We start from the raw sequence: 24,694 nt of genomic DNA on the forward strand, positions 1-24,694 counted from the left end.
GTCGATACTATACCGTAACCTTAAACATGTTGTAGTAAATGCACTGTAACACTCTCTGTAAGACGCCGTAACATTTTAATTCATCAAAATTGATCTAGTTACACTTACATGCAGTTAATTTTGAGACAGATCTTGATAAGAATGATTCAATATTCGTTCTTGCTTACGTCTGTTTGCATTTTCATCTGTTTAATGTCAGACTTTGAATTATATTCCAATGATTTTATGAGTTGTCTATACAGGTCTGTAAAACTTCCATTTTATCGATAACATAGGAAAAAAATTACATGGCAAGCTGTGAAAGAGGAACACAATATCCGTATTTAAATTGGCTTACACATACAAAAACTATTCAAAATTACCGTTAATATCATTTGTTTTAACAATGTCCCGTATCGTCAACAAACTGTGGAAAGACGCCGTAACCGTTGTAGTTATGACGCCGTATCGCGTTGTCGTGCAGACGCACCTCTCATTGTAACGTAGTTTAGCGGGAGTGGGTTTACATACACTTTTATAAAGGACCAGTGAATTCCAAGACAACTTCAACCGCGACTTAAATATATCAAAGTACTGACAGTACTGGTGTGACGAGGGCCGCCGTGTGACGATGCTTTTGAAGAGGATGTATATATAAGCATGATCCATTTAAGTTAATCTACAACACCACAATTGTGTAATTTTTATTGCTTGTCATTCATCCGCAAGTCAATAGTTTAATGGTCGTGGTGCAATAGTTTTCGTTCTTGGACACTGCACTCTCCTTCAATGAGATTTATTTACCTGAAAGTCGCATATTTGAACCTTCAATTATTCTTTTGGGAGTAATGGTCTAGACAACCAATGGATAAAACAGCAACAGTATGCTGACCCATAATTTTTCTAGGAACATAATTATTAATTCAGGATGCGACGCTAAGAGAATTCCTGTGCTAGCACCGAATAACAGTTGGTGGATTCTTCGTTCCTGGTACGCGACTACAGGGAGACGTTCGGTCTGAAACAGGTTATCAGGTTACGCGTTCCGGAAGTAATTGATCTTCGGGTCTCCCTGAACAATCATCTTATCTGTAGGAAGCTTGATTACCTGATGCATTTTGAGGTCCGGGTGGTTCGTGAGGGAACCTCTCTTGAAGATTTAAGGAGGTTTTGTCTAAGTATGGGGTATACTCCTTTGGGGAGTTTGGAAATCCGTCCCTGCTGGGACCATCGCCAGGATAATGGGGGAGGAGGCAGGTGCTGATGTCGACTTGTTAAATTGGAGTGTGATGGGTCGACTATGGACCATACTAACGTTCAGTGAGCAATATTTTTTTTACAAACATGCACCCTAACGGCTGAGGAACGAGAGTAAAGAGGCCGGAGATAGCCACTGTAACATAGCTAGGTGCTCACGTAAGGTCGTGGTTTACCTAGAAAGCAATATCCGGGACAATTGGGGGAACTGGTCCTCTGGGGCGTACGTGGAGGTAAACTAGTGAGCCGTAGTCACCAATTTCGGTGACCCTTTTAACTATACTGACATTTCCGTACTTCAGGTATGGGAACGGGGCTGACAATGAGAGGTACATATACGTCTGCTGTCCCTCATGCAACCCGAGCAGCGGATCCATATCCGCTGTTTCCGTGGACGTGGAATTGTTCCGTGCTTTTGTGGACGCCTTTTAAAAAAAGCGTTAGTGGGGGTATTCCCACAGTTTAAGAGGATTTGACGGAAGGAACTTAAGTTGCACTCCGTTTGGTTCCTACAGACCCTTTACTTGTTGAAATGGATGCCCCGTACTTTTGGACCCCAAATATTGGCATTTTTTTGTCTCCAGTGGTGATGGGGCTGGCGGCCAGAAATGTTGGCATTATAAGGGATGAGAGAACGAGGCATATGATGGCGGCCACATTCGAAAAGAGATTCTACCGCCTTAATTGGAAGGGTAGGATGGGTATAATAGTTTCTCTGTTCTTGTGAAACCGGTAGGGACCTATGGTTTGCGCTCTGTGCGTCAGTCTGTCAGTCAATCAGTCACACTTTTCTGGATCCTGCGATAACTTAAGAAGTTTTTCATATTTTTTCATGAAACTTAAAACATTGACATTTGGCAATATGAAGATTATGCACGTCAATTAAGTTTGTTCTTTCGTCAAGAATTCTGGTTGCTATTGCAACATATTTTTTTTTTAAATATTGACAATGGTGGAGTTTCACCGGTACGGGACCATATTGCTTGGCAATCTCTTTTTGTTTTTATGTTTTATTAAAGTTTTGTTTTGTTTATTATTTTTATGTACTTGATGGCGAATCGCACCTGGCACCTCGGTTCTTCATTTTTTTGTGTTCTTTTGTTGTCCTAACACCGCGTTCTGTTGTGTTTTTAGCCCTCGTCCATATTATTGTGCCCGAATGGTTTTCTTGTGAGTGAACATTTGATGATTGCCTCGATCCGCATGATTCTGAAGTGTATTCAAAGTATTGTACACTGTCACCAACTGGCACTTTTTGTTTCCTTAACACGTCGTTCTATTATGTCCATTTAACAAGAGGAGTCTAGTTATCAATGATTCGAACATGTAATAGTGCTTTAAGTTTAAACTGCTTCGGAATTTACCAACTGTGTACAATTCTTCATTACAAATTTCCATCACAGTGAACCTGTGAAAACAAATCACTGATCAAATGATTGATGACCATGTTTGGATGGTAGAGCGATGGCTTGGTCTCCCTCACTTGCTGCACGACAGACTTTCGTAGATGGTCGGGCGTTCGTAGTCTGCCCATTCAATGTCAGTGGCTAAAATTTCCAGCCCGACATTCAGACCCATTCTCGCGAATCAAATCCAACAGAAATTATTGTCATTTCCCTCGTTAACCGCCATGCCAGATCAGTGATGCCGTTTCCACTCTTCCCTTTTTATTTCTTTTATTTTTTATTTGGTTCTATAGCTGGTTTACGTTTTGTTTTCCTTTTACTTTCCGTGAATTGGACTTAAGTTGTCGTTCCATCACGAAGTTATATTGGATATTGTGAGTTGGGCATGAGTTGTCGACCAGTATATAGTGTCGAAATCCGAGCAATAACAAATGAACATTTGTGTATTGTTATTGAAAGTGCATGTTCACACATGGGGTCGTTCATAAAGTACGTCGCGCTCTAGGGTGAAAGTGTAGCAGTTTGTGACAGGGGGTGGGGTAAGACCATGTATACTCAGACGCCTCAAATCAACGAAAATTTCGTAGAATTATTCGTAAAATAAAATTAACCAATTAAAAATCAGTGTTCCTTACGGCTATTGCCGAAAATTTCAACGTCAGATGTGGTCTGGTAAAATATATGTTTGTAGATACAAAAAGCTCGTTTTTCGGCGTTAGCTGTATACGCCAGCTTTTCACCTTAGCCTGACCTTTGTAAACGACCAATCAGTTCGAATATAAAATTTTCCGCCGGTAGGCTTGAAATTTTTCGCAGTAGAAAATGGTCAATCTACAAACATATTTCACATTAACATTAATATGTTATTCCATCGACTTTCTATTTTTGGGAAGTGTAGGGACAGGGATACTACAGTTCGTTTAGCAACGAAGTTAATTGCGTATTCAGCATGAAACAATTGTAGCTCTATCTCTAATAATTGGTTTGAGAGATGGAACAGTTTCACACTCAATTATCGACATCAATACAGAGTGCGTGTCCCTTTATATTTAGAAGAATGTCAGCGCCAGAGCTTAAAGGCTGTGTTCTCATATTTGGTAATTACTACGATATTGCATTATGTGCACTCAAAAAGTGTAGATCATATAAGAAACGTTGTTTAGTAACCTGATATACGCTTTGACGAACATATTACAAATTGTTTTCTAAATTAACCGTTAAACAAGAAAATGTTTAAAGCTTTAAACAAGTCGTCGTTTCAGCAGCAGAATTGTTACCTAACTTTAATGCATTGCATTCCAATCCGCAAGGTATCAAGGTCAGTTTGCGGTCAGTTGCAGAAATCTTTTATATAAACGCCATCTCGTAAACTTTGTGCACTTGAAGTCTGTTTTGATCAGAAAGATACTAAATAAAGATATTCGGCGATATTATTGTGGTATGTCAATCATCGATTTTTAATATGTGTTCAACATTTGCATGATTAGGACCAATTTTGATAAAATTAATTAGAACTATTTATCCATTTAGACCAGTTTATTAAGCATGAGCACAATAATTCACTATACTATAATTATGCAATTAAATAAGATTCGAGTTTTGCCGGCTGACCTATATGCACTCGTTTATTTTCATGTTTCTTGTGTTTTTCTGTTCTGTAAATATAGATATCTGAGTAATAATATAACAAAGCAAAATAAGCCACGAAATCTGGCGCAACACCCCGTAATTGATTTGCTTGTGATGTAGCTAAGAACTGCGCAGAAAAAAGGCATCCGCTACTTTTTATCTCTTAGAGATAACTTTTGATCGTTCATAAACATCGACCACAATCAACGCCGTATATCTTTTTTAAAGATATTTCTTGTTATTATTGTTTTGCATATCTATTCATACGACACATGAACACTAAAATGGTGTTCGTGTGTCGTATGAATAGATATATTCGCAGGAATTAATTGTGGCCACAAATAAATAAAAAAAGAGCATTTTGTATCTACAAAAATCTATGTAATCATACCACATCTAGCGTTGAAATTTTGGCTATTGCTATAAGGAACACTGAGTGTGAAGGTGTTAACTTTATTTTACAAAATACTTAACGAAATTTTCGTTGATTTTGAGCGTTATAGAGACTTTAAAGTTTCACAATAATTTTCAAATTTTGCGTGAAACGTTTTTTTTTAGTTTTATATAAGAATAGCATGAAATGCGTATCGCCTGAATGTGTTGTTCAAAATTTCTCTCGCTAGGAGCGCTAGTATGCTGTTGCGAAGCTTTGTTTTATGTATAGCCCGGAAGTCTGATTATTTCTAGGTTGTCCTCTGCATTATTAGGTCACTGAGAAAGAAATTCGAAATTTAATTTCTACATATAATTCTTATTATTCTTATACGAAATTGTGAGGATTCAGGGGTATTTTTTTTTACAATTTAATCATTATTTCATGAACTTATAAACAACTATATTACTTCATTGTTTTAAAAGTATGATACCAAGCAATTGTATTCTGTAATAAATACCCACTTTCATTTGTCACCGTATACTACAAAAATATTACACCACGCGTTTTTACTTAAATATCTAGCGGTTCTTTTACTTTAATTACTAGCGGTTCTTCTTTATGTGGCCCATGTCCTTAGCATTTTGCGGCGAGTTGGAACTTGGGCTTAGGAACCATGTATGTTGACCTTACTTCGGTGTCAGGTCAATGTCACATTATTCATTAGAACGAAGTGGCCCATGAGAACTTCGTTTGGCGAGGGCACCATTGTGCTTACGCAACGGGGCACTGGTCCCGAGGGAATGGGTTTTTGGTTCTTTCTCGGGTGCGACGGTACAACTGCGGCGGTACGACTCATTCTGAGTGGGGCGTCAGTCCAAACGGAAAAACGGGGTGGATAGTAGTGCCGGTGACCAGTCTACGACATGCACATGCTGCACGAGTTTGCTGCGAGATGATGAATAAGCGACCAATCAGGAGGGAGATGGTGGTTGCTGGTACTGGTAGCACGGAGCTGAGCGGACGTGTCTACACGTGTAGGATTATTCCGTTGTGCATGAGGTATGAGAATCGGTTACCTACCGGTATATAGAAAGTAGTATTAAGTGTCGTTGTTAGTAGTCGTAGTTAAATCCACCGGCATAAACACAACAGTCCTCTACCGCATTTAACAAAATTATTTCAAGCTCTGATGACCTTCATATGAAACAAGCAAGAACGATTTTAACAATTTTAAAGACTGTCTCCCAAGGATCAATAATGTCAAGTTTCATTAAAATCTGTTGGGTTATGGAGGAGATCGCTATAAGAAACAGGCAACAAAATAACGCACTTACAGACGACAAGCAAAAGAATACCCTTAAAACTTCCTAAAGGCGTGTTTATGTGGACTAAAAATTAAAGCTATTTATTATTTAACATTACTTTCTTATCTTATCTGTTTTGTTATGTTAAAAAGCCAAAGTTTTCTATTATGACATGATTTTATTTGTTGTAAAAATATGTACTTATTTCAACATCTCAACCGCATAGTATATTATAATTTATACCAAATGTTTTCGTAATGAAGTTTTAGGTTTTGTTGTTGTGTTATTGTTGAAAAGGGGATACATTTATCAATCGTGGTCTTTCTCATTTTATTTATATTTTTTTTAATCTGTGGGTGTATGGGGGCTGCAGTTTACTATACTATTCTGTTAAGTATGGGCAACACCATTACCTGGAAGAAACACCACCAGTCCAGATTGGCTACCAGCAACCCAACCCACATGCGGGGAGTAAACTGGACAACCTAAGTACGAACAATGTGTACTTACAATTGCGTTATAGGTGGAAAATCTCTATGCTCGGAATGACTTGAACTAAGCGTGAACTAGTTTTACGAAACAAACAAGCCATGTCAGTTCAGGTCACTGTGGATCAATATCCAGAATTCAGAAATGTGTATGATAAGCACAACACTTTTGATATAAATATTGTATAATGTAAAATATATAACTTATATTATAAGACAACAATAAACTATATAATTATGAAACTGACAACATATAATCTTTTGTAACATTAAAATAGGCCTATTATGTCACTATGCGCTTACGAATGTGGAAGTGCCCTATGTATATTCCCATATTGAGGTATATGTTTCCTGTGTCAATTTTATAATCATAAACAATTAAAGTTCTCTTAAGAAAATTTAACAAACAAATAAAATATGCACTGTTAATATAAAGGCACCCTTTAAGGTGAACACCTTTTTTTTAAAATAAAGGAAATCTAAAGACAAATTATTTGCAGCAGAATACAACTTAAAACATTTGCAAAAGATGATTATTCAAGAAATCAATGTTTCAATATAAATTGAACATAATTTGAATTACAGTTAACTATGTTTGATGAAAAAATAAACATGTTTAGAACGGTATTGCCAAGGATATCATTATTAAAAAAGTAAACTCTTGTATATGGAGGAATTTAACACAAATGAAAAGCTGATGCAATCCTACTGTGCCTTTTATTTTAAACAATGAAACGGTGATGCCAAACTAAATCTGGTGACATACCGTAAATGTGCACACAACAACAATCATGTCAACAACAAAGTTTAGGATCTATATGAAAAGCCAAGTTAAAATATAAAATTATGAATTCAAACTTGATAATATAATATTAGAAAGTGCCTAATTTGTTTACATATGAGAGTCCAGTAACCAACTTGTTTCCAAAAAAAATGTTTTATATCTTAGCAACCTAAATTCCATCCTATAATTTTCATTATGCATTACAACAACTCGATTCATTACAAAAAACACATTAAACACACTTGGCTATAACTTACAACAGCACTTTACATCAAGATTTTACCATAGCAAATACAAGTTCTAATCTAAATTTATCACCTATACCACATATATATTTTTAAGTTATTGAATACTAATTGATAATAGGATTTAATCATCACGTCTAAAAAAAGATTCACACTATACTAGACAATGAGTGTAATAACTAAACCTGGTTAATACAATATATGTTATTCCTTAAAAGATGTCAATTCTCATAAACAATGTAGGTAATATAAATTTCTTTTTCCATTTATGTTCAAATTTACATTCATGAAACGAAGTGTACTTAAATAACACATGAAGGCTTAAACAATCTAGAATAATGCTTACACCGTATTTCAAGCATATAGATACTACACTTACCACCAAGAAACTGGAATGACAGGAAAAGCCATACAGATCACAGAAGGCGATCAAAGATACAAGACTTGTCATTTCAGCCAACTGTGGTGGAGGAATGAAGTACTTATAAATGAGAAAGAATCAAGATACAAATTAATAATGAACCTTGAGAATTAATCAGTTTTATTTATAGAGTTTTTCCCCAATTCAGAAAACAAAAAAGGATAAAGTTTTTACAACAGTTTTTTGTAATTGTTTTGTTAAAGTGCATAGCTACTTCATAAGATCAAACTTCTTTCAATGGCACTGAAATTAAGTTCATATTGCTTGTGAGTTGTTTAATATTGCAATTCTTCAAAACTAACATCAACATAAAACTATACATTACATATTAACGTTAAAAAAAGAACTAAAACTACCCTGTTTCTTATTCTTGTCATAACTTGCTATCAGAAGCCATGGCTGTTATATTCAAGCCATAATTTAAACTCAACATTTAAAAGCAAATAAAGTGTAATGATTAAGGCTATAAATATTAAAAACAGTTAAAAAACATTCACAGAAACAAACTAGAACAGTTATTCAACGTGACAATTCCCCCGCAATGGCTCATAAGAAGGTGCCAAAAAACTAATCTCAAAATTAATTGTGTCATTTGCTTATTCCAATTGTTCACACACAATGACAATAAGAGTCACGTTGAGCTATTGAATCAATTGTTTAAGTTCAAATGCACATAACTGTGCAACAAATAGTGAAATACACCAAAAGAACCCATTAAAGTATTGTTTCGATACACAGAAAACTGCGAGACTAGTTTGTGACAACAAGAGCACCACATAACGGTTGCCACGCTCGGCTGCAAAAGCTTGTCAGAATTTAATTTTTTTTAGAGGTCACAGTGACCTTGACCTTTGACCTAGTGACCCAACAAGAGATGTGTTTGTGAGAAACACAATGCCCCCTACTGCGCCACTTTGAAATAAAATTTCTATTTATCGGCAGGTATAGACACCATCTCCCTTTAAAGCTTTAATTCCCTTGGATTTTGTCCAATCCAACCGGGGGGGGGGGGGGGGGGGGGGGGGGTCTGAAGACAGTCAAAAATGACCAAGTCAGACATCACTGACAACCAAGGCCTGTGGTTTATCAAAGAGATCATAGCAAGATTTCATCATGTATGTAATGTATGGACATAAGTCCACTGGCATTTAATGAAAACTAGCATTCACAAATTAGAACAGGTAAGAAATGATAATTATATCAAGAGATGTGTTCGTCAGAAACACAATGCGCCCTATTGCGCCACTTTGAAATAAAATTGCTATTTATCATTTGGCAGGTATAGAAATCATCTCCCATTAAAGCTGATAACTTCCCTTGAATTTTGTCCAATCCAACTGGGGGTTGGGGGGGGGGGGGGGGGGAGGGTCTCACAGTCATTTATGACCATGTCAGACATCACTGAAAACCAAGGCCTGTGGTTTAAAAGAGATCATAGCCAGAGTTGATCATGTATCTATGGACATAAGTCCACAGGTATGTAATGAACATCAAAGAAATTATAATATCATTAAAAAAAAACTTTGACAAATCAATCATTTGAGTTATAAATAATTAAAATAATAAAATCTGTACAGTAACTTTGAAAAGAACTTCAATTCTTGGTTAGGAAATATATGAGATTTATAATTATATAAATTACTTTCCTTGAAGATAATTGTCTTTAACAAATCTCTATTTTTAGTAGCAAATAATTAAATGCCACTACCGTGACTGTGATTGATCACTCAAAATGTGCAGCTCCATGAGATACACATGCATGCCAAATATATTAAGTGGCTATGTTCAATATTGAATAATTTTCTCCCTTTTTAAAGCTTATTACTTCCCTTAAATTTGTATTTTTTACCATAGACTGTAAAGGATGACCTTGACCTTTTACTACAATGTGTTTGTCAGAAACACAATGCCGCCTACTGCGCCGTTTTGATTTATTTAACAAAAATATATAAGTGGGCAGGTCAGATAACTATGTCCATTTAAAGCTTATTACTTCCCTTGACTTTGTTTTTTCGACCCAAGACATTGAAGGATAATGTTCACCTTGAAATTTTACCACTCAAAATGTGCAGCTCCATGAGATACACATGCGTGCCAAATATCAAGGTGCTACATGTATCTTCAATATTTAAAAAGTTATGGCCAATGTTAAGGTTTTAGCACGACGCCTACGACGGACGGCGAGCTGGCTATGACAATAGCTCGGGTTTTCTCCTAAAACAGCCTCGCTAAAAATTACACATGAGCAATGGTGTTATTATACAAATCTTAAAAAGCCTATTTCAGAGCAAATAACTCGGCAAAGAGTTGTTAACAACACAATGAAAACTTGTTATTATGTTAAGTTACCAAAATTTACTTTAGTTTAAGTGCACATAAATCCTCAAAGAATATTGCTACACACAAGTAAGGTCTTGCACTTGTACAAAGTTTAATCAATATATCTAAACCTTTTCATGTTAAACGCAGTTTACTGAGAGACTACTTTGCCAAACAAAGTAAACATGTGCAGTGTGACAGACCTACCAACTAACCAACAGAGCGCTCAAGTATACCCCCTCAAAACTTTGTCTAGGGAGGCTGAAATATATATTATTTTATAATAAAGCTGAACAATGCACTTAAATAGAATGATTTTTCAACATCTATATGAATGATACAACAAAATACTAGCTAGATTACAACAGTCCGAGAACCACCAAGAACAACAAAATATTTTAAAAAATATTGCGATAATTGCATTAAATCTTAAGTTTTTGTTTCACAAACTTACCCAAAAATTCAAAAACTTATTGCACTAGGAATAAATCTGAGAAGGACAATTACAGAGAAGCTTCCATCATCTTATGCAAAATTCCAAAAGATTATTTATGAGAAACATGCAATAAGTCAATCATTCATAGATTGTTTATGATCTAAGAGGAAGAATTATGGCGATAGCCACTTTATTAACATTTGAGATGATTTTATATAACATCAATTAGAAAAAAGTGATCATAATTCAATGTTGCGGTTCTTCAATACATGTAACAAAACGTTCATCAACACCATCATAATTAATAAGACCTTTCTTATCAATCCTTAATTGGTTTTAAATGTGTTTGGGATATTTTTAATTAAACCTGCTGAGATTCCAAAAATAAATAAGTTTCCAATGTTCATTACAGATCTGTTTTAAAATAATGTCTAGGGAGATACCATAATAAATCCATAATACTACCCCGGTATATCACAAAACAGATTTTTAACTATACAATCATGTACAATACTGCATTAAGCATTTAACTTATAAAATAATATACCTGTTAACAATAATTTTACAGAAATAAGCAGAGATTATGCATATCTTAAATAAAATGTAAGGACAGGTCATTAAGTCCATTTGTAAAACTGTTGAATTACTGGTAAAAAAATTTGACAAAATGACATAATGTATAGAATATAATCTGACAAAATGACATAATGTATAGAATATAATCTGACAAAATGACATAATGTATAGAATATAATCATTGCTAACATAATGTAAAGAATATAATGATTGCTATGGGAACACAGGGTTTAATGCATGTATGTAGAGTATGTTGTCAGATAATCCAGGACTTACATTTAGAAGAGACTTCTTAAACCCTTTACCACTTAGATACTTTTTTTGACGCATTTGTAGTCACTTAAAAATCACATTAAATTAAATACTTTTCTTACTAAATTCAAGATCTAAAGGCTTCATTTCCAATCCTTAGTTACTGATGAGCAGCAAACAGCATAAAACCTGAACAGACTGCGAGCAGGCTGTTTTGGTTTTATATTGGTTGCAAAAGCCTTTTTCACTTTGCTTCTTATGGGGGGATGCCGATGGGCTAAAAATCAAATTCCATAAAAGCTGCAAATGGTGTCCCTTGACTGACACATGCCTTAGACCCGTCTACCCACAGTAAGGCCCATAAGTACACTATATAGGCAGCTTATGAAGCAAGCTCTTGCTGGTTCTATCATAATGTGGTACATTCAGTTCTTTATGGAACAAACTGATGGAAAATAATGGATCAATAATGTAACAAAATTAACTATAACCCATGCATTTCTGTTATTGCTATTAAATATTGTACCTGTAAATTCTAGTATGTACAAAAAACTTAACAATATTTAGTAAAGAACTTGAATGTCATTTAACTAGTAAGAATCACTTGAATAAATGTTTGCCAAATATTGTGAATGAGCCTCCATCCAGGTTAATGAGAGTTAATCAAAAAGTCATTGCATCTGTAAAATTAAACATTTGCTGTATAATAAACAATAAATTAATCTCAACATGGAATTAATCAGTTCTAATGCATGGCAAGTTCATAATTGTATAGAATTCAATACTAGTTAAATTATTATCAAATATGATACTGTAACATCTCAAAAGGATTGTTCATTAAGTAAACACTTATATAAAAAATACTAAGTTGTTCATATTGTAAGTTATTATGAGTTACACTTCTGAATGCAAGTTAAGTTGACAGAAGTTCTTGGTGTACTTCACTGGCTGCGTATTGCAGACATAGTTCCAGCAAAAAATGGGATTATTGCATATGAGTAAAGCGTCGTCCCAGATTAGCCTATGAAGGCCGAACAGGCTAGTCAGGGACGACACTTTTCACTTTTAAGGTATTTTTTTGTTTTAAGAAACGCTTTTCTTTCGGAAATCCAGTTAAGGCTGCTTGTTGGAATGACAGAAGTTTTCTTGTACTCCACTAGATACAAGTTTATATTGCAGACGTAGTTGATACACCTCTAGATGCAAGCAGGGCTGACAGAGGGCTAGTACTTCTCCTCTCGGTCCACCTGGCGACACAGGCAGGCAGCCACTATGATGCCAAACAACTGCAAAACAATGTAACAATATGCTTACAATATACTTGCATGAACTATTTATAGTTGAAATTGAGAAGAAAAAATTGCATTATAATGTGTTCACTGCTGCAATACCTGCTTTAAACAAGAGATGTGTTTGTCAGAAACACATGTCCCCCTATTGCGCCGCTTTGAAGCCATAAATTTGACCTTTGACCTTTAAAGATGACCTTGACCTTTCACCACTCAAAATTTGCAGCTCCATGAGATACACATGCATGCCAAATATAAAGTTGCTATCTTCCATATAGCAAAAGTTATGACCAAGGTTAAAGTTTTGACGCCACTTTGAAGCCATATATTTGACCTTTGACCTTGAAGGATGACCTTGACCTTTCACCACTCAAAATGTGCAGCTCCATGAGATACACATGCATGCCAAATATCAAGTAGCTATCTTCAATAATGCAAAAGTTATTGCAAAACTTTTATCTTGACTTTAACCAAGGTTTAAGATTTGGGACAGAATGACAGACAGAATGACAGACAGACAGGCCAAAAACAATATACCCCGATCATTCGATCCGGGGGCATAAAAAACTGTTAAAGTAGTGACTACTGCACAGGTAATCCAAAAACAAAAATAATTGTGTTTCTTCTATTGTCTTGAAAAAACCCTAGCCATTGCTGCAAATACTTAATCTTTTGGGTATGTATCTTCATGTTTTATAATACACATTAAATATAATCCTATGAAACACAAGATTTCTGATTACACTCTACGGCAAAAATGTCATGTAAACAAGCAAAAGTAATAATCACTCATGTGAAACAAACTCTAATTATTATAAGATTTTGACATATGACCATGTGAAAATGGGTTAAATGCCTATTTATAAAACATAGCTCCAAGCCAGCCAGCACATTAACAGTCTGGTTAGGAAACAACGAAACCTTGTGTGACTTTATAGCCAACAGCATAGCTCCTGACCATGTCCTGCAATTACACAGAAGGCATACAACCTGTTTTACATTACGCAAGTCATATTTAGTGCCTGGTAAGCCTTCAAATTTGACAAATACCAACCTGAAGTGAACCGATGCCAATGGCCACACCAATCAGAATACCTGTATGTTTATTGGCCCAGTTAATCAAACTGTCCTTACAGCCCTGAAATAACATAGAACATGTATACTTGGCAGACTGTACAATAGCCAGTACTTTTAAAAGAGATATTTTATCTCTGCGCATATTTTTTATCGATGTATTTATAGATAGTATTTTTTCTAAAATTTTCAAAAAAGTAATTAAAAATATATAATCATGTTTTAAAGACTTTTAAAGTCCTCAAAACAGATTCTGGTGTAAATATTATATATTGGAGATTGATTATTAATTATGTTACAACCAAACATTTAGTGGAAAAGTGTTTTAAATCAATTAATATTCACTTTTACAAGTAAACATAAAATAATGTTCAGAAAAAAAACACCGCAAGGTCTGTCATGCACAAGATTTTCTAATGCAGAACTTTTTATTTTCAAGTGCTATTGTTTAATCTCATTAAAATCAAATAATAATGTTCCTTCAATTATTTGTCACTAGAGACATTAAACAAGAGGTCATATTATGTTAAACTGTCAGTTTAATACAACGTGTCCATTGTTTTAAAAAATGTACATTTTGTTACTGAAATACATTTGGCATTTATTCTTACCAATTAAATATATAAGAATATCAAAGAGTTTTGAAATCAACAATTTGATTTGTTATTGAACGTGATCTTCAATGTGATGTCATCAGATCGTGTCATAGGATAGTATTGAAGTGTCAGGCTGGAGATGATTTTAATGAGAATGTTCTATTGTTGTAACAGATAGCATTATAATCCATCAGGACCTTGGACCCTGTAATGTTTCTGAAATGTTACATAGTAAGCAATGTACTAACAAGCTGAATTTTCTTAAGGATAGGATGGAATCATTTGATCAAGAAAGATGTAAGAGACTCACCTTGGTGTGATATTCAGATTGCTTGGTCTGACACTCTGTAATGTTTACGGCAGTGGCCTTGTCTGGGCTATCATATGCATCCTTCTTATTGGTCAGCACACAGCAGGATAGCGGAATCTGAAACAAGAGACACAAGCTGACCCCCCGTTCACACAGAGACGCCGCTTCTACTACGATCAAAGCATGACCGAAAACGTGGCCGATCGTGACAAATCACAGGAGCAGCGTAGTGGAGTCTTCTTTAGCACAGTATGATCGCGATAGAGTCTTCATGTTCGGAGAGCTCTACGCTCTCGCCACGCTTATTTTGAACATGCTCAAAACAAGTGTAGCGGGATCGTGGCCAACAAGAAACAATAAGAAAAGAAAAAAAGTCGAAATGAAGACCATAATTTGCCAAATTGCTTGATTTAGACTCTGATCGGCCTCGATCAGCCCCAATCCAAATATTTTTCAGATTGTGGCTTGATAGAGATGATCGTCGTAAAGTCACAGCTATGTGAGAACGGGGGGTTATCTAACATGTTTTTTTTCTATCTAAGGTGGACTTATGATAAGAAAAGAAAAGCTATCCCTTCTTCAAACAAGAGCACTGCATAACAGGTGCCACGCTCAGCTCCGGGTGCAGTTTTGAATAAATGAAAGCTTGACAGATTTTTTTTTTTAAAGGTCACAGTGACCTTGACCTTTGACCTAGTGACCCAAAAATGTTGTTCAAAGTTGTAGGTGGAAGCAATTTGATTTGAGAGCCAATGTTTAAAACCTTAACCAAATGTTAAGGTTGTAGCACGATGCGGACGACACGAGCTGGCTTTGACAATACATCGGGTTTTCTCCGAAAACTCCGAGCTGAAAATGACCATATTCTTTGGATTTGCTCACACAAATTAATTGTCAAATTTCATTTTTTTTTATCTTTCGTAAACAACAAGTCACTGGTAACTTTGTTTTTGAGGTATTTGACACAAAGAACTGCTATATATGCACACTATTTGTGATGAAAGTGTTGTAAAATAGTCATTTAAGAGAACAATTTGTGAAGGCATGAGTTCATATCCCACAAGAGGCGCAACTATTTTTAGCAGCTTCTTTTTTCTCGATGCTGTACTCAGTACAAAATACTTTAATTATGGCTGAGACAGGAATTTCCAATTTGTTTTATGGCCAAATCTTACTTTTGACCCCAATGTGTGACCTTGACCTTTGAGGTAAAGGAGAATATTATTAAATGCCAAATGTTGTATTATATAAGTTTACTTTTCTGAAAAGTTAATGAAAAGCCCTTCAATAAATGGCTCAGTTGTGGATGCACAGGAATGTGCATGCTGTTTTCTAGCTGACTTCCAGCTTTCATCAATTAGTGTGACCTTGACCTTTATGGTAGAGGGATGCTACCCACAATACATTGTCTAATGATGGAGGATATTTGTGCAAACTTATTTCAAAATCATTAAAAAAGACAAAAAGTTATGATTTAAAAAGTTTTGACAAGAAATTCACACTGATGTACAGACATAACTGTCTTAGCTGTATGGACCGCTAAATAATGCGGCACGCCTTCTTCCAAAGCGGACAAAATTACAATACAACTAAGAATAACAAACAAAAGATACACTCAAAGTAACTGAACTATCATGAAAAGCATAGCAGTCAAATGGGAGGTCGAGTCAAAGGGGAGTGATGTGTTATTTCTAAATTGAATAAAAATAAGAGTTAACTCACATGTTACTAAGCTAAACTAATGCCTAGAATGGTACAAAAGGTTTTTCTCAGATTTGACCTGTTGACCTAGTTTTTGAACAAACATGACCCAGATTTGATCTTGTCCTGGACTTTGTCCATTGTCAAGATATACATTCCGACCAACTTCAATCAAAATGGAGTAATAATTATGGCCTCTAGAGTGGTAACAAGGTTATTTATAACATTTGATCTGGTGACCTAGATTTTGAAGCACATGAACAACATTCTCATTCAGACTACAAAATATCAGGATAAACATCCTGACCAGGTTTGATTAAGATTGACTCATACATGTAGCCTTTAGAGTGGTAACAGCTTTTTCTCTTTTATTTGACCTGCATACCTAGTTTTTGGAACAACGTTACCCAGATTCCAACTCGAACCTATATATTTTCTAGGCAAATTAAATTTCTAACCAAATCCAAAAACAATGATTCATAAATGTAGCCTCTAGCGGCAAGAGGATTTTACTTAGTGGCTTTATTTTTAATGCATGTGTCTCAGATTTAAAATTGGCCTAGATATTGTCCAGATAAACATTTTGACCACATCATCAAAATTGGATTTACAATACGACCTCTGGATTGGTAACCAGCTAAAATTTTACAATGCACACCAGACACTGTACCCTGCCTGACATGGGATATGTCCCAAAAGCTCATCAAGAGCAATATGTGCTCAGGTGAGCTTAACATACATAGACTAGCTTTGAGCTGCACCTGTTTATTTGGATCTTTAGCAAACGTGCTGCCATTATAGTCATTAGGGCCCTTCCCACCGCAGCACTCCAACTGAAAAACAACATACAAATGTTGGTGATGCAAAATTAAGACAGATAATTGTTTAGCCTGCAATCAAAACAGAAAAGGTAACCTCACTTGAACACTTATCAATTTAATGAATAGCGAGTGGTCATTGTCTAAAACTACACCATCGGTTTTGCAGTTTTCTACAATTCAATACAACAACAGACATCCGCATGTAATAGAGTGGTCTCTTTTTAAAAATGGTCTTAAAATAAACAAGAGATTGCCAAGCAATATGGTCCCCTACCGGTGAAACTCCACAATTGTCAGTAATTTTTGTTTACATTTGTTGCCATAGCAACCACATTTTTTGACGTAGGAACAAAATGAATTGACGTGCATTATATCCATATAGCCATCTATACATGTTTCAAGTTTCATGAAAAAATATGAAGAACTTTTTAAGTTATCGCAGGATCCAGAAAAGTGTGACGGACTGACAGACTGACAGACAGAGCGCCTACCATAAGTCCTCTCCGGTTTCACTGGTAGGGGACAAAAAGACCATTCTAGAAATCAAGTAAAATCATCGTCAGTATCAAATTTATAGACTGATTTTGTGACGCAACTATATTGTACAACGTTAAAATTATATGAAATAATCCATAAACAAGTATGATTGAATTTAAACATATCATTACCTTGCACTTTAATAACATATAATGATCAAACAAAACACTGTTGCCGTCTTTGTAATAAATGAGTTTTAAACATTTTGTAAACACAAACGCTTGCCTTTTTTTTTAATGTTCTGCAAGTTTGTATATCGGAACTACTCGGCCTTTCATGGAAAGTCGAGACAATTGTATTCATTGTCTCAAAGCGTTTCTGAATAATTACTATTGCAAATAATTGGGACTACCCATGCGTGAATCACGTGTTCAATATCAACTCATGGGTGAGAGCTCTTAACCGTTAACTCCAACTCATTCTCAGTAAAGGCGGAGCTATGCACGTGCTATTACAGGGTTGATTTGCATGTTGAGTAAGAGAAGGAAACCGATTTTATAGACGAGAAAGTGCTGTTTATGGCTTCTTGAAAGGAAACGGCTTTCCTTTTATAACGTCAAAGTAATGATAAATCGGCGATCAAGTTTGTCCCTTAACGATCAACAGATTTTCAAATTGTATCACCATTTGGTCGCTAAATCGAATATTTGGCCATCAAAATACTCGAAAATAGCAGGTTGGGCGCGTAAGACAAAAGTATTACAATGTCAATGTCAAAATACTCCACCGTTACTGAGAATGAAGATGGAGTTAACGGTTAAGAGCTCTAACCCATGCGTTGATATTGAACACGTTCAATAGTTATTATTTGCAATAGTAATTATTCAGCTTAAGCTTGGAAACAATAAATACAATACAATGTAAAAATAGAGTAAAAACGCTCGGGGGAAATTCATTTGTGGTCGCATTAGACAAAGGTCGCTTAATTCAAGTTTTCGCAACCACAAATTGACTGTTTAAGCAAAGGAGTTTTACGCTCTCCAAGAGGAAAAGTTTTCATTCTATATTTTTCCTGAAACTTTACCTGAATTTGCACAAAGTCCCATGCTTCAGTAATTGTAGCTGATCCAGAAGGTCCATACTTTTCTTTGATAGACTTTTCAAGTGTTGACTCCACTTTTTCTTCAATCTATAACAAATAGTTGCTAACAAATCATGGTCAAAACAAATTCAGTATTGCAAAATTTCAAAAGGGATATTACCACATGTATGTAAACACAAGCCATAAGATTACAGACTAATGCCATCTTGTAAGATTTCAAATTTATGTGCATTAAAAATCTCAATATCACTTAAAGTTGTAAATTGCAAAATTTAAATGACTGCTTTATAATAGGCTTAAATTCAATTGATTAACTTGTACAACTAAAGCTTAGTCACAAACAAAATTTCCACCAATACAACGCTCTGTTTGCTATGTTTATGGGTAAATACTTTGTAACTCAAGAATGTGTGGATTAATGGTGATGACATATTTTAAGTTTCTATTGAATCACTAGTTGAGGAAGATTGCTCCACACTTTCACATTTTACATAGACAAAAGGCAGCCATTCTGAAAGACTGAGTGTCTGTTATATAACCCATCATGAACACTGTTTGTTGGGATATAAATATGACAAGTGCGTGTACATGTTAACTAGTACATTTCGACCTAAGGTGACCAATTAAAACTACAAACCTTGACTTTGTAAATGATAGCAAGGACCCCGGCAGCTATTTCTCCAGCGAAGATCAACACCAGGAAGAAGATGTACTAAAAACAGTGGTTTAGAAATGGTTTAATGTTTCTGCAATTGAACAATTATGTTTAGAAAGAAGATGTTTTGAAAACAAAGCAGATTGGAATGAACTTTCATATAAATATTGATGCTATTGTGCTTGCTGTAATACGCCAGGCTCTCTTACAGATAAAAACACCAAATCATTAAAAACTATATACGGCAAGGCCAACCCTCCAACTTCTCACTGATAAAGACAATAACAACAACAATTTATTGACATTAAAACTACGCATATACAAGACTCAGTTTGAATAGTGCATGTTACATTTCGCATGAAAAAAGGAGGGTTTGTTTGTTTTGTTTGATTTTTTGCAGTTTTCAACAAATTTTCAGTCATATTATTACCAATAAATTAATTTAAATAAATTAGTTTATAAAATGCTTTGATAGAAGTTATGAGCATTTTCAAATCCTAGACGCAGATTTGGAAACCTAAACGCGGACCCTAAGTTCAAGGTCAAGGTCACAAGAGTCAAAATTTTAGTGCGTATGAAAAGGCCTTGTCCATACACACATGCATACCAAATATGAAGGTTATATCTCAAGGTACATAGAAGTTGTGAGCATTTTTCGAAACCTAAATGCAGATTTCGAAACCTATTTGCAGACCCTTAGTTCAAGGTCAAGGTCAAAGGGGTGAACAATTTTGTGCGTATGTAAAGGTCTTGTCTATATACACATTCATACTAAATATGAAGGTTATATCTCAAGGGACATAGAAGTTATGAGCATTTTTCAAACTTAACGCAGATTTCAAAACCTAAACGCAGACCCTTAGTTTAAGGTCAAGGTCACAGGGGTAAAACATTGTGTGCATATGGAAAGGCCTTGTCCATATACACATGCATACCAATTATGAAGGTTATATCTCAAGGGACATAGAAGTTATGACCATTTTTCGAAACCTAAACACAGACCCTAAGTTCAACGTCAAGGTCACAGGAGTCAAAATTTTTGTGGGTATGGAAAGGTCTTGTCTATATACACATGCATACCAAATATGAAGGTTATATCTCAAGGAACATAGAAGTTATGAGCATTTTTCAAACCTAAACGCAGATTTCGAAACCTAAACACAGACCCTAAGTTCAACGTCAAGGTCACAGGGGTCAAAATTTGTGTGCGTATGGAAAGGCATTGTCCATATACACATGCATACCAAATATGAAGGTTATAGCTCAAGGGACATAGAAGTTATGAGCATTTTTCGAAACCTAAACACAGATTTTGAAACCTAAACGCGGACCCTAATTTCAAGGTCAAGGTCAGAGGGGTCAAAATTTGTGAGTGTATGGAAAGGCCTTGTCCATATACACATGCATACCAAATATGAAGCTTATAGCTCAAGCGACATAAAAGTTATGAGCATTTTTCGAAACCTAAACGCAAAGTGTGACGGACAGACGGACAGACAGACAGACGGACGGTCCGATCACTATATGCCCTCCTTCGGGGTCATAAAAAGAATTTCACAAGTTATGTGGTCAGGTCACTGATCAAGAACGCAATCCTCCAGATTGATATCCAGTACTCTAAAAATTAATCCTCAGATCCTTACCAGTTTTAACGCTAGATGCATGATTTAAACAACCTGGTTAAAGGTCTAAGATGTAATTATTTAATTTTCCAAATTTGATATATATATATTTTTTTAATTCTTGAGCACTAAATGTGCAGCTTACTTGCCAATTTTACCAACTTTGAAAGAGGGTCACTAAAAAAATCATTAAGGCGCAGTTTCGTGAAAATTTGCCAAGCTGTTTAGATATGTTGCTTGAAGCAAATTGTTCATGTCAAATGACACCCCACAACGGACAAAAATCAGGTTTCACCACTAACCATGAGCACTGCACGCCAAGGTGAGCTAAAGACATTTCATCCATGTTGAATGTGAATGACTATTTGGTGCCTACTTTGTAGCATGTTTCACAGGGATGTGATTTAAGAGCCACCTCAGGGGAGGAGAATGCCCTACCCCATACAAGGTTCACCTAAAATCTTCATTTGCACATGGATCCATTAAATTTGATAACTATTTGTAAAATTAGTTTGACATTGAAAGGGAGGAAATCAGGTGAAAGGATGACGTATCACATCCCTGGTATTACCATGCCAAGGAGACATTTGCTGCCCCTGATTGCTCCACAACAGCCACAGAATCCCACCAGGAACACAAACACTCCAAAAGCAATCAGAAGGTATGCTGTATACCTACAAATAGAAATTATGTCATTTATTTACTAACTTATGTTAAATGTGCTTACTAAAAATTTACTTCTTACAATCGCCTTTAATCATAAAAGATAGCTATGTTTTGTTAATTGTTATTTGGTCTTATTTATGATGACCACTTTTTCTCCAACTCTATAAGTCTTACAATTTTCATATTGTCTTCACTAGTATAATTATTTGCTGTAAACCCAATAAAATTAAGGCAAAGTTCAATTATTGACAACAGTTTTTATCAATTCATTTCCAAACTTGATGAACATGCAAGCCAAAAAGGCACCTTCAATCAAAACTAACCTAGCAGTCAACTGAGAACAACGGTCAACTGCAGAAAATGGTCAGTTTGGATTCCCCCAACAAAAATCACTCTATATTACACTCGAGAATGATCAACGACCAAGGACCAGTATATTTCACTCCGAAAGTCATTTTTGAACTGAGAACAACGGTCACGAGTCAGGTGTTCAGATTAATTAGTTAAAAACTATGTAGAAAATTAAATCAATTTATAAGATATTATTTTGTTTTATTCAAAAGCGGTTATTAATTTTATTATCCTAAGTTATTGGCAATTTGCATTTGTTTTACACTGTGAAAACAACTGGGTGGGGTAACAACATGGCAATACTATACTAACTGACCAACCATCTTAAAAGTGGTGATCCGAAAACAGCGGTCACTTGTCAACAATGGTCACTTTGTCCATTTACCTTGACTGACCACTGTTTTGACTGTATACAAACATGAAGCTACCACAGACTTCATCCACCGCTTAGTATTCATCATTGTTAAAACGTTGCATTAAGAATTTGCAGTGCATGATCAAGAAAAAACTAGAAAGGTGTTGACTTTTATCCTAAGAATCAACTGTCTTTGCTATCAATTAAAATTTAAGGAATAATTATGGAATTGGTTGTGTATTTGAAAATCGTTTTGCAAGTAAATATTTTTGCAAGGGAGTTCAAAATAATGTAGATTTGTTGACAATTTTCAACAAGAATGTTGTGGTAAAATGAGTTACAGTCCTGTATTAGATATGTATAAACTATGTAAAACCTCTTTGGAATATGATGTACTAGACGTCTGCTTTTATTTTTTGTAAGATTAAGAGTCTCTGCACACCCGTTGAGAATCCAAACTGGCAGATAAAAATTCAATTCAAGTCAACTAAGGTTAATGCACTTTAATTATTTAAAATCAAACATTGAAATTGAATAGTTTTCATCAAATCTTCACCAACCTTGACGAACGTGTTTGTAATATTTATAATCTCCGCTAAAATGGACAACAAAAATATGATGCCTGTAACTATTAATTCCAGAAATTATTGCTAGTGTTTCAATCATAACAAGACTACATACCTGAAGAACTTGTCATGCGTGTCAATGTTAAGGACTTCAAAGTAGCTCGCAATGTTTTTGTCCACAATCATCCACACTCCAATACCCAAAATGGCTGCCCCAGACAGCTGAAATCACAAACGAGGTGGCTACAAAACAGGTTTTTTTTCCCACTTTTTGGGAAGATAGCCCATGGCTTTGGAATAGGGAATTTTATCAGCATTTTCATGAAATTGGGAAAATAAATTCATTAGCCTTTTTTTCCACACGAAAAGTCCACTGATAAGGGAAATACTAAATTTGATTTAACTCTTTATAATCATTCAAATTAAAAGAAAAAAAATCATATAATACTTTGTTAGATGTAATTGAATTAAAATTGAGATAAAATACACATAAGACTTGTTTAAAAAAAAAAAAAATAATAATAATTTTTTTTTATTTTTTTTTTGGCAATTGGGAATTTTTTGCCACATTTTGGGAAAAAAAGTATACTTTTTGGGATTGGGAACATAGCCGAATTTCGGCTATAAAATCGGGCCAAAAAAAACCCTGCAAAATTTATCACCTATGTGTTTTTTTTACCATTTTGTATCATGGATGAAAGTTGAAGCTCTTGAATAAGCTAACTTTTGGCTGGGATCAAGGGGGCGGCCTTGGGCCTCCAATAGGTGGCCATGGAAGGGAATGGGTGTCAGCAAAAAGCCACAGAGAAGCTCCTTAGAGTAAGTTGATAGTTGTATAATGAACAAAAGTGACAAGAAATTTTGTAATCAGTATAGAACTAATGAAAATAATCATAGTATACATTTAAGTCATATACATTTGTAGTTTTGTAATAGTTCTTAACCACAAAATTAAAAGAAAATTATTTTAAAAGATTAACTTTGAAACATAATTTATATTTGCAGTTTCGTACGCTAAAATGATCAGAAATTTAATTATTATTGGTTGCATTTGTTTTTTATTTTGCAAATGATAACATTTTTCCGATGATTTTTAAACATATATTCTGTTTTTAGACGGTCACTTGTCTTAGGTGATTAGTCTAAAATTCAGGTTGATAAGCCTTAGCTACTAGGAGCCCAATACCCGCTTACTACGCGTATCCGCGCGAGAAAGAGTTGTATAATTTATGCAAGAGGTTTGAGTCTCCAATTATATTCATTCACAAATGGAAACATGATATTAATATCGTGTTAAATGCAATAGTTGCGAACGGTGCTTTTATAGAAAAGAATCAATAGACAACGATCGTATTGTATGTGTCGAGGAGGAGATTGTTTATGAATGAATAAAAGTCCACTTTCTGCAGCTTCTTCATGACGTAGTATTTATGCTCAGTCCATTCATAATATGAGGCTATTAATAGATGCGCCTATCGATAAACAAAGGAAAGTCCAAGAGCGATAACAACGCAATAGGTTAAGCTCTCACATACACCTAAATGACGTAGTACAGGTCATTCGTAAATTGAGGCTATTAAAAGATTCGGGAAAAAGTTAACACTTATTTATTTTCTCAATTTATAAAACGTTGAACA

General features: G+C 35.0%; 1 protein-coding gene across 1 annotated transcript in view; it reads right to left on the minus strand.

The window, feature by feature from the left end:
- Window positions 1–7,139: 7,139 nt before the first annotated feature.
- The window catches only part of LOC127838771 (CD82 antigen-like), a 56,653-nt gene continuing 39,098 nt past the window's right edge, over window positions 7,140–24,694 (minus strand). The window contains exons 3-10 of the mRNA XM_052366764.1: window positions 23,173–23,279; window positions 21,691–21,793; window positions 19,480–19,554; window positions 18,825–18,929; window positions 17,204–17,275; window positions 14,742–14,858; window positions 13,816–13,899; window positions 7,140–12,758 (exon numbers count right to left, since the gene is read on the minus strand). Coding sequence (XP_052222724.1) covers window positions 12,696–12,758; window positions 13,816–13,899; window positions 14,742–14,858; window positions 17,204–17,275; window positions 18,825–18,929; window positions 19,480–19,554; window positions 21,691–21,793; window positions 23,173–23,279 — 726 coding nt within the window. The 3' untranslated portion in view covers window positions 7,140–12,695. The remainder of the gene's footprint in view (window positions 12,759–13,815; window positions 13,900–14,741; window positions 14,859–17,203; window positions 17,276–18,824; window positions 18,930–19,479; window positions 19,555–21,690; window positions 21,794–23,172; window positions 23,280–24,694) is intronic.

The sequence above is a fragment of the Dreissena polymorpha genome, chromosome 1 (assembly GCF_020536995.1).
Source record: "Dreissena polymorpha isolate Duluth1 chromosome 1, UMN_Dpol_1.0, whole genome shotgun sequence".
NCBI classification, from domain to species: Eukaryota; Metazoa; Mollusca; class Bivalvia; order Myida; family Dreissenidae; genus Dreissena; species Dreissena polymorpha.